The 16,914-nt window shown below is 34.1% G+C and overlaps 1 protein-coding gene across 1 annotated transcript; it reads left to right on the forward strand.

Moving 5' to 3' along the window:
- The first annotated feature begins 1,917 nt into the window (after positions 1 to 1,917).
- On the forward strand, positions 1,918 to 13,496 carry LOC131980411 (dehydrogenase/reductase SDR family member 1-like). Its single transcript, XM_059344653.1, has 9 exons — positions 1,918 to 1,938; positions 5,176 to 5,324; positions 7,353 to 7,496; positions 8,134 to 8,213; positions 8,928 to 9,060; positions 10,681 to 10,824; positions 11,456 to 11,525; positions 12,621 to 12,701; positions 13,297 to 13,496. The coding sequence occupies exons 2-9, from the start codon at positions 5,181 to 5,183 to the stop codon at positions 13,431 to 13,433; spliced, it is 933 nt and encodes a 310-aa protein (XP_059200636.1). The 5' UTR covers positions 1,918 to 1,938; positions 5,176 to 5,180; the 3' UTR covers positions 13,434 to 13,496.
- Positions 13,497 to 16,914: the final 3,418 nt, after the last annotated feature.

The following is a 16,914-nucleotide window of genomic DNA, read 5'->3' on the forward strand; positions in this document are numbered from 1 at the left end:
AAAAAAGACACAAAATGACTAAAAAAGACACAAAAGAAACAAAATGACAAAAAAAAGAACACAAAATGACCAAAAAAGACACAAAATGACTAAAAAAAGACAAAACGACCTGTGTCCTTTGCTTGTATTTTGGGTTCCTGGCAGCTTTATACTTTGTTAATTAAAATAAAATGAAAAATCTGACTGATAGCCAAGAGAGAGAGAGAGAGAGAGAGAGAGAGAGAGAGAGAGACAGAGAGAGAGACAGAGACAGAGAGAGAGAGACAGAGAGAGAGAGAGAGACAGACAGAGAGAGAGAGAGAGACAGACAGAGAGAGAGAGAGAGAGACAGAGAGAGAGAGAGAGAGAGAGAGAGAGAGAGAGAGAATGCCCCTGCACAAACATTTAAAAACACACAAGTGTTTCCAGTCATTGATCAGACCTTCGCTCACGCTGGCACTGAGAGAAGCTATGATGGGAATTATAGCTTATCAGAGCCAGTTTACCAAAAGGAAGATAAGGGACAGCTGAAGGGAAAGAGTGACAAGAAAGTCTGGGGATTTAACCCTCTGGAGTCCATCTATTTATTGAAAATACACATGTTTTATTTACAGTAATAACTTTATTTATATATGATATGTAGACAAGCTGAGAAAGCCAGTTGAAAGTTCAATCATAGGAGTTTTCACAGTGTGACATTTATGTTTCTAGACCATTTTTAAAATGGAAATTTTCTTTCTACAATGAAAACTATTACTATTTTTTTATTTACATGCAAATAGACTGTTTTGTAGTTTTATTATTTATTTTTTTCTGCTGTTTTTGTGTGTATTAATGGTAAAAATAAATAAATAAATATGGTACATTTCCATAGACACCTGTGTCTTTTGTTTGTATTGTACCGATATCGAGACATTTTCCATGGTTTTCTTTATAATAATCAAAATCTTTATCAAGAAAACCATGGAAAATGTCTTGATATCAGCTCTTAAATTAAACTCTTATGAGCTATTTTTGTTGTTATCGTTAGATTTGTCCAAACAAATGTACCTTTAGTTGTACCAGGTATTAAAATGAACAAGATATTAAAGAAAACAAATTTTCCATGACTGTATATAGAATTATCCTTTATATTACAGCAGTTTAACAGCCGCAAAGACACAGAAAATTAACAATAAAAACAGGCCAAAATAAATGCTTTTATTCACTATGGCAAATATTGCTTCAGCTATGAATGAAAATGCCCTGATATACACACAAGGTGATTTTGCATGGAGACTACAGCGCCATCGTGTGTGAAATGTAAGTTAAACCACCTCCGACACTCAGCAGTAAGATAGTTCAATGTTATCTGTCCTAACAGTTTATAACTGTTAAAATCAGTTGGAATGATTTTTTATTTTTCAAACACAACTCATGCTGTTTTTGTTTTTTTACTAAATAATTAACGCCCAAACGTGCTTAACGTGTTAAATGTTACTCTATTCAATTCAATTCAATTCAATTGGCTTTATTGGCATGACATAACAATGTATATATTGCCAAAGCAAGCATCAGAAAAAAAGATAACAAGATAAGGAAAGCAATATTTACAATAAATTATTATAATTCTGTTATTCATTTTAGATGAAAAGAAAAACTAATAACAATAAAAGAAAGCAATATTTACAATCATTGAATTACAATCAACATATAATTTATACAATCTAACTGTCCCAGCAAAAAAAAAGAAGAAAAAATAAAATAAAAAATAAAAACAAAACAACCAACAGCTGTGTGTCACTGGCTGACTCTATCGGACTTTTAACCGAAGGAAGAAGTCAGCTGAGGTGAATCCTCACTCGTTTTCGTAATCTCGCGATAAGACACGAGATCTTCTGCCAAACCCTCTCTCTTCTCAGGAGGAAATTATCAACAGCAGCGCAAACAAACCAGTTGTGTCATTTTTATCGAGACCTTGTGAGTGACCTCCACAAAACTATTATTTGGACTTGATAAACCGGATCCAGCGCTATTTGCGGGAAAAGGTAGTCGAAGTGGGCAAACTCTAGATTTTAAAGTTTATTTTACAAGCTACGGAGTAAATACAGTAAAGTCTCGTCACTGAAAAGCATGTTTTTTTGAATATATTATCTTGTTTTACCGAGAAAAATGTGTCACAATAACAGCAGAACTGTGACCTTATGTCAAAAAGTTTGTTTTATGGAGTTAAAATAGCTCGTTAATCAATACTTGCTTTGGCATTTTTAGTGTGCATATACAATTTTTGTGATATGCATCATACTTAATACATTTCGTCACTCTGTTAAAATAATCGACTAACTCATTTTTCAAGTTTTGCAGGAAACACAAAAAACTTCACCAAAAGTGTAACATATGACATTTATTGATCATTTCACTCAAAAAGGATGTAACAATAATAATGGCTATTGGCATAGTAATAACACTGTGTGTAAATTATTTAACTTAAGAGAAATAAATGACTTAGGTAATTTTTTTGAACATGCCTTTGTGACTTGAGCAAGATATGGTAACACTTTATTTTGAAGGTGTCTACATAAGAGTGACAAAAGCCTGTCAGAAACATGACATGACAAGTATCATGAGCATTAATGTTACTTCAAAGTGTCATTAATGTTCATGACACATCCCATGTCATGTTTATGACCCGCTCATGTCACTCTTATGTAGACACCTTCAAAATAAAGTGTTACCATACCTTGCTTAAGTCACAAAGGCATGTTCAAAAAACTGCCGAAGTCACATTTTATTTTGATTTAGGCATCATTTACCATAGGAGGAGATGATTTAGGCAAAAAAAACAAAACAATTTTGACAAAAAATTACTTGGACATTATTTTAACAGTGTGACGATATATATATTTAATTGTTTTTACAAGAAAAATGTGTCACAATAATAGCAGGACTGTGACCTTATGTCTAAAAGTTTGTTTTATTGAGTAAAAATAGCTTGTTACTAGAAGCTGAATAGATGTTCCACACGCCGCCATAGTCAATACTTGCTTTGGTATTTTTTTTGTGCATACATTTTTTTGTGATATGCATCATACTTAATACATATACACACATTAATCATAATAACTTGCATCACTTTTTTAATCATAACGTCAGTGTAGGCTGCTTCATAACAATGACTGGACACTATGTAGTTATGTAATTGCTACTCCCCCTTGTGGCGTAAGTGCATAATTACACTTTCAAAAGTATAAACTGAAAATACCTGTAAACCTGGTCTCTTTCATAAGAAAATACATAATAACATAACAATCACATTTCAACCACAACTATTGCGACCATACATTTGTAGGTGTCACATAATCATCAGTGGTTGAAAAAGTATTCAGATCCTTAACTTAAGTAAAAGTACCTTTCCTACTCTGTGAAATTACTGCACTACAAGTAAAAGTCCTGCATTCAAAACTTACTTAATTAGAAGTAAAAAGCATCAAAATGTACATAAAGTATCAAAAGTAAAAGTACTCCTTATGCAGAATGGACCCACTCAGATTGTTTTATATATTCCAAATACATTATTGGATTATTTATATTGATGCATTTATGTAAGCAGCGTTTTAATTTTGTAAAGATATGGCTCAATTAAAGTACAATTATTAGGTTAAATATAAAAATAAATGTCTAATCACTTTAGATTTATCATGTTTTTCATGTTAAATCTCGACCTGAAAAGTAACTAAAGCTGTCAGCTGAATGTAGAGGAGTAAGATGTCCAATATTTGCCTCAAAATGTAGTGAAGTAGAAGTGTAAGGTTACGAAAAACGGAAATACTCAAGTAAAGTACATGTGCCTTAAAATTGTACTTAAATGCAGTACTTGAGTAAGCAACTAGTATCAAGCTACCTAGCTAAATACTAAGCCAAGAAGTTAGCTAAGTAGTTAGCTTAGCAAGCTACTTAGCTAAATACTAAGCCAAGAAGTTAGCTAAGTAGTTAGCTTAGCAAGCTACTTAGCTAAATACTAAGCCAAGAAGTTAGCTAAGTAGTTAGCTTAGCAAGCTACTTAGCTAAATACTTAGCCAAGAAGTTAGCTAAGTAGTTAGCTTAACAAGCTACTTAGCTAAATACTAAGCCAAGAAGTTAGCTAAGTAGTTAGCTTAGCAAGCTACTTAGCTAAATACTTAGCCAAGAAGTTAGCTAAGTAGTTAGCTTAACAAGCTACTTAGCTAAATACTAAGCCAAGAAGTTAGCTAAGTAGTTAGCTTAGCAAGCTACTTAGCTAAATACTTAGCCAAGAAGTTAGCTAAGTAGTTAGCTTAACAAGCTACTTAGCTAAATACTAAGCCAAGAAGTTAGCTAAGTAGTTAGCTTAGCAAGCTACTTAGCTAAATACTTAGCCAAGAAGTTAGCTAAGTAGTTAGCTTAACAAGCTACTTAGCTAAATACTAAGCCAAGAAGTTAGCTAAGTAGTTAGCTTAGCAAGCTACTTAGCTAAATACTAAGCCAAGAAGTTAGCTAAGTAGTTAGCTTAGCAAGCTACTTAGCTAAATACTAAGCCAAGAAGTTAGCTAAGTAGTTAGCTTAGCAAGCTACTTAGCTAAATACTAAGCCAAGAAGTTAGCTAAGTAGTTAGCTTAGCAAGCTACTTAGCTAAATACTAAGCCAAGAAGTTAGCTAAGTAGTTAGCTTAGCAAGCTACTTAGCTAAATACTTAGCCAAGAAGTTAGCTAAGTAGTTAGCTTAACAAGCTACTTAGCTAAATACTAAGCCAAGAAGTTAGCTGAGTATTTAGCTTAGCAAACTTCTTAGCTAAAAAATGGATATGGGTCATTTTTGACCCATGTTGTGCATTAGAAGAGTAGTGACACAAAAAGGGATTTTATTAAAAAATGAATAAAGGAAAACATTAAAATTAGGATGTATGATGATCAAAAACCAACTAATTGAGGAAAACCTGGAATACTGAATGATGAAAATAATTTATTGCAAATATATAGAACATAAAAACACAAAAACCCATGTTGTGCATCAAAGGGTTAAAGAGGGTTTTTTTTTTTTTTTTGCAAATTCTTATATTGACCATGATTTCATGTGTAAAAGTAACAAAAGGGTGAAACATCCAAGGGGTTTGAATACTTTTGCAAGGCCACTGTATATATCTATATATCTTTTGTATATCATGGTGTGTGTGAGCTTACATGTGTGATGTTTCCTCCTCAGGGAAAATGTCCCTGTCTGGCTGGGTGTGTGTGGTCACAGGAGCCTCCAGAGGAATCGGCCGGGGAATCGCTCTGCAGCTGTCTGAGGCCGGAGCCACCGTCTACATCACAGGACGCCAGGAGAACACGCTGAAACAAACGGCTGCTCAGGTGATGCTTTGACTTCAGTTTATTACAGGGACGACAAAAAAAAACAGCTGTAAGATAGAAAAAGAAATGTCTACTGCACCTGAAATGTTGGCCTTCTCCTCTCTGTAGTTTTGTAGTTCCTTCTCCTCTCTGTAGTTTGTAGTTCCTTCTCCTCTCTGTAGTTTTGTAGTTCCTTCTCCTCTCTGTAGTTTTGTAGTTCCTTCTCCTCTCTGTAGTTTTGTAGTTCCTTCTCCTCTCTGTAGTTTTGTATTTCCTTCTCCTCTCTGTAGTTTTGTAGTTACTTCTCTTCTCTGTAGTTTTGTAGTTCCTTCTCCTCTCTGTAGTTTTGTAGTTCCTTCTCCTCTCTGTAGTTTTGTAGTTCCTTCTCCTCTCTGTAGTTTTGTAGTTCCTTCTCCTCTCTGTAGTTTTGTAGTTCCTTCTCTTCTCTGTAGTTTTGTAGTTCCTTCTCCTCTCTGTAGTTTTGTAGTTCCTTCTCCTCTCTGTAGTTTTGTAGTTCCTTCTCCTGTCTGTAGTTTTGTAGTTCCTTCTCTTCTCTGTAGTTTTGTAGTTCCTTCTCTTCTCTGTATTTTTTATAGTTCCTTCTCCTCTCTGTAGTTTTGTAGTTCCTTCTCCTCTCTGTAGTTTTGTAGTTCCTTCTCCTCTCTGTAGTTTTGTAGTTCCTTCTCCTCTCTGTAGTTTTGTAGTTCCTTCTCCTCTCTGTAGTTTTGTAGTTCCTTCTCCTCTCTGTAGTTTTGTAGTTCCTTCTCCTCTCTGTAGTTTTGTAGTTCATTCTCCTCTCTGTAGTTTTATAGTTCCTTCTCCTCTCTGTAGTTTTGTAGTTCCTTCTCCTCTCTGTAGTTTTGTAGTTCCTTCTCCTCTCTGTAGTTTTGTAGTTCCTTCTCTTCTCTGTAGTTTTGTAGTTCCTTCTCCTCTCTGTAGTTTTGTAGTTCCTTCTCTTCTCTGTAGTTTTGTAGTTCCTTCTCCTCTCTGTAGTTTTGTAGTTACTTCTTCTCTCTGTAGTTTTGTAGTTCCTTCTCTTCTTCTTCTCTGTAGTTTTGTAGTTCCTTCTCTTCTCTGTAGTTTTGTAGTTCCTTCTCCTCTCTGTAGTTCCTTCTCTTCTCTGTAGTTCCTTCTCTTCTCTGTAGTTTTGTAGTTCCTTCTCTTCTTCTTCTCTGTAGTTTTGTAGTTCCTTCTCTTCTCTGTAGTTCCTTATCCTCTCTGTAGTTTTGTAGTTCCTTCTCTTCTCTGTAGTTTTGTAGTTCCTTCTCTTCTCTGTAGTTTTGTAGTCCCTTCTCCTCTCTGTAGTTTTGTAGTTCCTTCTCCTCTCTGTAGTTTTGTAGTTACTTCTCCTCTCTGTAGTTTTGTAGTTCCTTCTCTTCTCTGTAGTTTTGTAGTTCCTTCTCTTCTCTGTAGTTTTGTAGTTCCTTCTCTTCTCTGTAGTTTTGTAGTTCCTTCTCCTCTCTGTAGTTTTGTAGTTCCTTCTCCTCTCTGTAGTTTTGTAGTTCCTTCTCCTCTCTGTAGTTCCTTCTCTTCTCTGTAGTTCTTCTCTTCTCTGTAGTTTTGTAGTTCCTTCTCCTCTCTGTAGTTCCTTCTCTTCTCTGTAGTTCCTTCTCTTCTCTGTAGTTTTGTAGTTCCTTCTCCTCTCTGTAGTTCCTTCTCTTCTCTGTAGTTCCTTCTCTTCTCTGTAGTTTTATAGTTCCTTCTCCTCTCTGTAGTTTTATAGTTCCTTCTCCTCTCTGTAGTTTTGTAGTTCCTTCTCTTCTCTGTAGTTTTGTAGTTCCTTCTCCTCTCTGTAGTTCCTTCTCTTCTCTGTAGTTTTGTAGTTCCTTCTCCTCTCTGTAGTTTTGTAGTTCCTTCTCCTCTCTGTAGTTTTGTAGTTCCTTCTCCTCTCTGTAGTTTTGTAGTTCCTTCTCTTCTCTGTAGTTTTGTAGTTCCTTCTCCTCTCTGTAGTTTTGTAGTTCCTTCTCCTCTCTGTAGTTCTGTAGTTGTACTGTTCCAGTCTGGGTTTGCTTCTATGGTTTACAGCTGATGTGTCTGTTTCTAACGCAGGTTAAGGAGAGAGGTGGAAACTGTGTGCCGGTTATCTGTGATTCTACTAAAGACGGAGACATTGAAGAGCTGTTTGAGCAGATTAAACGTGAACAGAACGGCCGACTGGATATCCTGGTTAACAACGCCTACGCTGGAGTACAGGTAGACACACTGCACTGACATCAAACACTCTACATCATGGGTCTCAAACTTGCGGCCCGCGGGCCAATTGTGGCCCTTGTGACGATATTTTGTGGCCCCCACCTTGATATGAAAGTTTAATGTGAGTTTTATATGAATGGCACTTGACCGTGTTGTGTGTGGAAGGTCCTTTTAATTACTTTTTTGGGTAATTGTGTGTCTTTTTTAAAAAAAACATTTTGTGTCTTTTTTAAATACTTTTATGTCTTTTTTTAATAATTTTGTGTCTTTTTTTTTGGTCATTCTGTATCATTTTTTGGTCATTTTGTGTCCTTTTTTTGTAATTTTGTGTCTTTTTTTAAATAATTCTGTGTATTTTTGGTTACTTTGTGGCCTCTTTAAGTAATTTAGTTTTTTTTCTGTCAATTTGTGTCTTTTTAAATAATTTTGTGTCTTTTTTTTAGTAATTTTGTGTCTTCTTAAAATAATTTTGTGTCTTTTTTGGTGATTTTTGTCTTTTTTTTAGTAATTTTGTGTCTTTTTTGGTCATTTTGATACTGCCTCTAGCAGCCCCCAGGTAATTTGAGTTTGCCAATCATAAACTGCCCACTGACTTTTTCTTAACATAAACTCTAAACATTGTTCTGTGTTATTCCAGGCTATCTTTGAGAACATCGGGACCAAGTTCTGGGAACTTGATCCAACCATTTGGGATTCCATCAACAACACAGGTCTCAGGTATGATTTAATGCTTCGTCATGTCTGATAAGTCCACTGATGAATTCCTCTTTTCTCTTTTTAGTTTTGAAGTCAGCATACATTTTTCGTCAGAAGTGACTCTTTCAGAATACATAACTAAATGTAGGATATACTTACATTTTTATTTATCTGGCCACTGGAGCGCAGTTTTCAAATTTATTTTTTGACAATTTTTTCTCTCCCTCTACATTCTGGCGATGATGTCACACACTCTGACACGAACATTCCGTGCAATACACACCCATTATAATCTCAGAATTTCTCCAAAAATGATCATGGTCATTGAACAGGGATTGATAAAAAACTATATGACCTATCGAAACGTGGATTAATACACCGATACACAAGACTTGTGTCTACTGTTTAAAGTTTAAATGGAGTCTCTAGGTGAAATTATGCCAGAGAAGTAGACGTTTGAAAATCTCCAATTATTGTTCTTTTTCGCTCATTTTTTCCCCCGGCCGTCCCATTCACTTCAATGCAAAATTTTTGCGATTATCTTTTATTATCTTTTATTTTATTTTATTTATCTGACCACTATTTCTTCTCAGTTCATCCAGAGGACAGCTGTTGATTTGTTTAGTCTGAGTTCAGCTTACATTTTTGGACAGTCGTATCTCTCTCACGTTACATTAACAAGAAACTGGAAGATTTCTGTGATTGGACTGATTCCCATCTTTATTTATGTTGCAGAGGCCACTATTTCTTCTCAGTTCATGCATCCCGCATGATGGTGGCTCAGGGTCGGGGTCTGATAGTCACCATTTCATCTATCGGGGGACTGATGTATCTCTTCAATGTGCCATATGGTGTTGGAAAAGCTGCAGTAAGTTCTCTTATTTCAGGGTTGGTACGGATGCTTGAAATCCTTGAAAATGCTTGAATTTAAATGTATTTTCAAGGTTTAAAAAGTGCTTGGATTTTGGATAAAGTGCTTGTAAATGCTTGAAATTCTTACTGTATTTCTCTTGCAATCTCAACAACAATAATATATATTATATTTTCCATATGCATATTGAAATAAAATAAAGACATGCCAGGAAAGCCCAAAAAACCCTCATGGGGCTTGAATAGTGGGATTCCCTAATATAACATAAAAATAATCGTCGAGTTATACAGAGCAAGAAACTAGAAAAACAAAACATAGCAATGAAACAAGAATTAGAATAGGTTATTGAAATAGTAATAGGTTTTTCAAATATTTTTTAAAATGATCTGACTATATCCATCTATAGACTATAGATAATCACATGTTCAATGTAAGAATAATGAGTAGCCTATCTGAAATGAAAACCGTTCCTCCTAAAAGTGTAACACCATCTCTGTTGGTATGGTTCAGTGAAATCTCCCCCTTTTAGTATGTAAGTACTCATCTAAAACATGCAACTTACAACAGGTGGAAGGTACTGGAAAAGCTTGAAAATGGACCTGGAAAGTCTTTGAAAAATCTTGAATTTGACCACTGATAAAGTGTACGAACCCTGAATTTAAAAATGAACTAATCACTCTAATATTTATTCTAAGGTGTTGTTGGTCAGAAAATGCATCATTCCCAAGCACACTTTAGACTAGGGCAGCTATTCTCAACCTTTTTGAGTCGCGACCCCCAATTTAACATGCATGTTGTCTCACTGAACAGAATCTCACAGTTCAGATCATATAAACTCAGTTAATACGACAAATTTTGGACAAATAATGAAGCGGACAACAACTAAAACATCTCTCTGTCTGTGCATTTATATATTTTTTTCATATTTTATTGTTACATTTAATCTAAGTCCTTTGCTATCAGTTTAAAGGTCCATTCTGACCTCCTGAGTGTGTAACAGTCAGCTTCAAGCCAGAGACTCCTTGGAAAGTAACAACTTGATACTTGTTGGGATTTGTCAGAAAAGACACAAAATTACCCAGAAAAGAATCAAATTGACCACAAAATGACACAAAAAGAAACAAAATGACAAAAAAAAAAACACAAAATGACACAAAAAGAAACAAAATGACAAAAAAAAGACACAAAATGACCAAAAAAGACACAAAATGACTGAAAAAAAACACAAAATGATTTTTTTTAAAAAGACAATAAATTACCAAAAAGACTAAAACACATGAACACTTTAACACAGTGGAGACAGAGCTGACTTCTATTTTTAGAAATATATATATAGATATATTTTTTTGCTATGTTTTTTTTTATGTCGGTTTTTACAAATGTACATGTCCAGCTTGTCAGTTTTTCAGTGTAAGCACAATGCAGTTAGATCCGTTTTAAATGCCCATTAAAAAACAACTGCCCCAATATCTGTGTTCCCATTTCAGTTAGAACAGACGTGAAAGTACTTGGTGAACTCTTGTTTGTGGTGTTTTGGACATGCTATCAAGAGCCAAATTTCATTGATAACTAGGTGACTGTATTAAAAACCTGTTCTGTGGTCTGGTGTGTTTCCAGTGTGACCGGCTAGCAGCAGACATGGCTGTTGATCTGAAAAACAGAGGAGTGGCTTCTGTCAGTCTGTGGCCGGGAGCGGTACAAACAGAGCTGGTGACTCAGTACATACTGGAGAAAGAAACACCACAGGGTGTCACTCCTAAGGTAGAGTATTGTCTTTTTTTTATTAAATTAAATTATCCAGAAAAGACACAGAATTACACAAAAAAGGCACAAAATTACCCAAAAAAGACACAAAATAATTAAAAAAAGATACAGAATTACCAAAAAAAAGACACAAAAGTATTAAAAAAGTTACAAAATTACCAAAAAAGGCACAAAGTTACCAAAAAAAGGACAGAATTACCAAAAAAAAACTTTAACTAAATAACCCTTAAACTTTAACTAAATAACCCTTAAAATAAACTTATTTTAAAATCGCCCATTGGTTTTCCAGGCATTTTTTCCAGGCATTTTAGGCCTAAATGGGTTAAAGGTAAATCATTGGTATATGCAGTCATGTAAAAAATATTAGACCACCCTTGTTTTCTTCACTGTTATTGTTTTAATGCCTTGTACAACAAAATTTGCATTTGTTTGGATAAATATAAAGATAACAACAAAAATAGCTGATAAGAGTTTAATTTAAGAGCTGATATCTAGACATTTAACATGGTTTTCTTGATAATTATTTTGGTTATTAAAATGAACAAGAAATGGATGAAAAAGGGTATTCTAATACGACTACTAATACTACTTCAGTTTTTTGCTAAATCCCTGGATTTTTTTTTTTCAGCTTAAAGATGTATGTGCCAATGGAGAAACCCCAGAAATGAGCGGGAAGTGCATTGTGAACCTGGCCAAAGGTAGATTACACTGTATGAGATGGTGTTCACATCACAGTCAGAAAGGTTTTATACAAGTGAGAATTTGAGAAACTGCACACACTGTTACAAGCATTTACTGGTACACTGCAAAAAAGGTCTAAAAACCAGATAAAAACACTAAATCTGAGGGATATTTTGTATATTTTGTATATTGTTAAATGTCTTTTCTTAGATTGTTTTTTATCTTATCTTAAAATTGTGTGATTTTCTGCGGCTGTAACAAAGAAATTTCCCCGCTGTGGGATTAATAAAGTCAAATCTAAATGATCTTGCTGCATGGACAGATAATTTCACTTGGCAAGATTTCTTAAATTAAGATTATTGATCTAGGAATAAGCATGTTGAACACTTAAAATAAGAAATTAACTCTTAAAACAAGATCAATTATCTAACACTTCTAAATCTAAAGTTTTTTTTTTATCTTGGTAAGAAACAAATTATTTGCAGTGCAAAAAAAGACAAAAAAAAGGACAAAAAAGACCAAAAAAAGGGACAAAAAGACATAAAATCACAAAATAAAGACACAAAACGTTTTTTTTTATCTTGGTAAGAAACCAATAATCATCAGGTCACTCTGCTCGGGCCAGTTCATCACTGCTGGCACCTTTAATTTATCTGGTTTTAAGAGTTAATTTCTTATTTTAAGTGTTCAACATGCTTATTTCTAGATTTAATAATCTTAATTTAAGAAATCTTGTCAAGGTAAATTATCTGTCCATGCAGCAAGATCATTTCCCTCAGATTTACTGTTTTTATCTTGTTTTTAGACACACCCTTTTTTTGCAGTGTAGACATTTTCCATGGTTTTCAGTGATTTTGGTTAATATCAAGAAAACCATGTTAAATGTCTAGATATCAGCTCTTAAATTAAACTCTTGTGAGCTATTTTTGTTCTTGTCATTATATTTGTCCAAACAAATGTACCTTTAGTGAAATTATCTGTCCATGCAGCAAGATCATTTCCCTCAGATTTAGTGTTTTTATCTTGTTTTTAGACACACCTTTTTTTTTTGCAGTGTACAAGTGGTTTTGGTCATTTGTAAACTTTGCATCATTTCTCTGTCTGCCTGAAAGATAAAAATCTGATGTCCCTGACTGGGAAAGTGCTCATGACTTGTGACCTGGCGAGGCGCTACGGGTTAAAAGATGTCGATGGTAAGTTTTTTTTTTTTTTTTTTCTTTTTTTTTTTCATATATATCTTTATTGGGTTGTCATTCACAAAAAATAAGCAAAAAACAATAAATAGTAATGATAATGAGAAAATACAACTCTCTCCCCCTCAAAGAAAAACAGAAGGGGTGAACAGTAGCCAAATAAACAATAATAAAAAACGAAAAATAAAAATATACATACAAACATACACACATACATATACATACACATAAAACCAAACAAATAATTATAATACTAAATAAATAAATAAAATAAAAAGGGACATTTAGAGGAGATATACAGCATGCTTGGAAAAAACAAACAAAAAATAGCTATAACAATTTGTATATGTTGTGCCTAGAGTTTGACCACCAAATCAGTATACTAAAAACAATTACTGGCCATTTAAAAGTTATATCAATTTATCTTAATTAGAACCATCTATGTTAATCATCTAACGATGAAATAGACTCAATTAGGGAAAGAATGGGATTCCAAGTTTTATAAAAGTTAATAAGTTTTTTTTAAGGGGGTTTATATTTGAATTTACTTTCATGTAGTCACATAATTAAATCTGTTTTATCTGATTATTTCCAGGACGGAGTGTTGCTGATTTCACCTCCCTCAGGTTCCTGCTGAGCCAGGTCCCCTATCTCTCCTGGCTGTCAGCTGTCGTCCCTTCATTCCTCCGTGTGCCACGCTTCGTGCTCACTCTGGCTAGTGGACGCTTCTAAAAACATTTCTAGTCTTATGGAGTCTTATAGGGCTATTTTGTCCATTTTTGAATCCTTTTCAAGTCTTTTCATGTCTTTTTTTGTGGTCATTTTGTGTCTTTTGTTGTGTCTTTTTTTCTAGTCATTTTGTGTCTTTTTTGGTCATTTTTGACGTCATGAAGAAGTCGTGCTCTGGCGCTTTCATGGACTCCAGAGGTTTTTTTTTTGTCATTTTGTGTATTTTTTTGTCATTTTGTGTCTGTTGTTGTGCCTTTTTTTGGTCATTTTTGTGTCTTTTATGATCATTTTGTGTCTTTTTCCAGTCATTTTGTGTCTTTTTCCAGTCATTTTGTGTCTTTTTTGACGTCATGAAGAAGTCGTGCTCCGGCGCTTTCATGGACTCCAGAGGGTTAAACAAGATATGCTAACACTTTATTTTGAAGGTGTCTACATAAGAGTCACACAAGCCTGTCATGATCCACCTGAAGTGGAGCCATCAGACAGACCAGCTACATGCTCCAAATTCAAGCTGAACTTACAGCTGTCGTGTCAGATCAAATCCATTATTAGCCCATTAAGGCTTAAAACGCCTGGAAAAAATGCCTGTAAAACCTATGTGCGATTTTAAAATATTCCCCTAAAACCTGAAGTTTTTAGTCGTCTTCCGCCATGATTTCAATTCTGGAAAAGGACCATGTTGCATTGCGACACTCCCACGTGTATTCTCATTTTGTGTCTTTTCATGTCTTTTTTTGCCATTTTGTGTCTTTTTTTTAGTCATTTTGTGTCTTTTTTTTGTCATTTTCTGTCCTTTTTTTGGTAATTTTCTGTCTTTTTTTCAAATTTTGTCTTTTTTTTTTTTGTCATTTTGTATCTTTTTTTTGTAATTTTGTGTCTTTTTGGGCTCATTTTGTGTCTTTTTTTAAGTAATTTAGTTTTTTTTTGTCATTTTGTGTCTTTTTTGGGTCATTTTGTGTCTTTTTTTAAGTAATTTAGTTTTTTTTTAGTCATTTTGTATCTTTTTTTAGTCATTTTGTGTCTTTTTTGGTCTTTTTATTTATTTTTTTAATCTAAATATTGTATAGTTTATTTGGTTTCATTTCATGTGACCGTTGTTTGTTCTTAAAATTATACAAATTTAAATCTAAGGATGTGTACAACATGTTTAATGTCGACACCAATGATATAGGTATGTCCCTCTGTTGTTTTTTGTATACACATCAATAAAAAAAAAAAACACGAAAATGCGGTTATCTATAGTCAGATTGCAAGAGAAATACAGTAAGAATTTCAAGCATTTACAAGCACTTAATCCAAAATCCAAGCACTTTCAACATTAAAATTCAAGCATTTTCGAGGATTTCGGGCACCCGTACCAACCCTTTAAGTACTTAATTTCTATAGGAAGCTCTAGCATATTATCTGAATTTAACATTAACACTAATGTATCTTCTTAAGCAGTATACAAAATCACTATAACATTTTAACTACATATATGGTTGTATTTATATTTACACTTTTTTATAATCTGTATACCTGTATATACTAAAACTTTAAAATGTAATGCAAATAAATAATGCTCACTCCGACTGTTGTTCATTGTTTTGTTCTTAGATTCATTCATGTATTTTGAGGTCTCTAGCGCCATCTTGTGTGAAATGTTGTAAGTTGAACCAAAAACCAGCAAGATGGTTCACTGACAGAAAAATAACATGCTTCGCAGATTTTTTTTGGCTAAATTAAATGTTATAAACTATATCACAACAGCCTAGGTCTGTAAAAAACCTCTAAATATTAATAATCTGGTAACTAGCATGGTTCAAACTAAAAATTTGATGCTAATAATCTGCCCTCATGTTATATTTAATCTGTTAAGAGAAATAAACAGCTGAGCTGCTGCATGTACAGGTTTGACCTGTTCTCATTTTCTTTTCTTTTTCTTTCATTGTATATTTCTTTTAATTTCACTTTTATTTTATCTTATTTTTAGTGTTGGTTTGACTTTTACATGTTCGAAATAAAATTCTCAATTAAAGTAAAATTACTTTATTAAAAATATACAATAACTTCAATAACTAGAAAATTTCCTCTGGGGGAAATTTTGAAAGGGCCACGGGGGCTACTGCCGGTGTGTGTACACTATGATGAGATTCTTCAGAGATTTCAAACAATTAATACTAGTAATGTTATGATACTATTCCTCTTCAAGTATTTATTTATACAGCAACCTATGCCCTTTAACCTCAAAATGTGTGTGTGTGAAACATTTGTATCTGGAGCAGTGTGCGCGCTTACGCGCGCATATGTGTGTGTGTGTGTGTGTGCGTGCGTGTATCTTTAACTGTTATTACATTGAATGACCAGTGTGTGTGTGCGTGTATCTTTAACTGATATTACATTAAATGACCAGTGTGTGTGTGCGTGCGTGTATCTTTAATTGTTATTACATTAAATGACCATTGTGTGTGTGTGTGCGTGCGTGTATCTTTAACTGTTATTACATTAAATGACCAGTGTGTGTGTGTGTGTGTGCGTGTATCTTTAACTGATATTACATTAAATGACCAGTGTGTGTGTGCGTGTATCTTTAACTGATATTACATTAAATGACCAGTGTGTGTGTGCGTGCATGTATCTTTAACTGTTATTACATTAAATGACCAGTGTGTGTGTGCGTGCGTGTATCTTTAACTGTTATTACATTAAATGACCAGTGTGTGTGTGCGTGCGTGTATCTTTAACTGATATTACATTAAATGACCAGTGTGTGTGTGCGTGCGTGTATCTTTAACTGTTATTACATTAAATGACCAGTGTGTGTGTGCGTGTATCTTTAACTGATATTACATTGAATGACCAGTGTGTGTGTGCGTGCGTGTATCTTTAATTGTTATTACATTAAATGACCATTGTGTGTGTGTGTGCGTGCGTGTATCTTTAACTGTTATTACATTAAATGACCAGTGTGTGTGTGCGTGCGTGTATCTTTAATTGTTATTACATTAAATGACCATTGTGTGTGTGTGTGCGTGCGTGTATCTTTAACTGTTATTACATTAAATGACCAGTGTGTGTGTGCGTGCGTGTATCTTTAACTGTTATTACATTTAATGACCAGTGTGTGTGTGTGTGCGTGTATCTTTAACTGATATTACATTAAATGACCAGTGTGTGTGTGTGCGTGCGTGTATCTTTAACTGTTATTACATTAAATGACCAGTGTGTGTGTGCGTGCGTGTATCTTTAACTGTTATTACATTTAATGACCAGTGTGTGTGTGTGTGCGTGTATCTTTAACTGATATTACATTAAATGACCAGTGTGTGTGTGCGTGCGTGTATCTTTAATTGTTATTACATTAAATGACCAGTGTGTGTGTGCGTGCGTGTATCTTTAATTGTAATTACATTAAATGACCAGTGTGTGTGTGTGTGAGTGTGTGCGTGCGTGTATCTGTAACTGTAATCACATCAAAACATCAAAGCGTTGGGGTCGACCAATC

The sequence above is a fragment of the Centropristis striata genome, chromosome 11 (genome assembly GCF_030273125.1).
Source record: "Centropristis striata isolate RG_2023a ecotype Rhode Island chromosome 11, C.striata_1.0, whole genome shotgun sequence".
NCBI classification, from domain to species: domain Eukaryota; kingdom Metazoa; phylum Chordata; class Actinopteri; order Perciformes; family Serranidae; genus Centropristis; species Centropristis striata.

Excerpts from the sequence above, each read along its gene's own strand:
- LOC131980411 (XM_059344653.1), top strand. The coding sequence starts at position 5,181 with ATGTCCCTGTCTGGCTGGGTGTGTGTGGTCACAGGAGCCTCCAGAGGA. Across the intron at positions 5,325-7,352 it reads TGAAACAAACGGCTGCTCAG|GTTAAGGAGAGAGGTGGAAA; the intron begins GTGATGCTTTGA and ends TTTCTAACGCAG. Across the intron at positions 10,825-11,455 it reads CACAGGGTGTCACTCCTAAG|CTTAAAGATGTATGTGCCAA; the intron begins GTAGAGTATTGT and ends TTTTTTTTTCAG.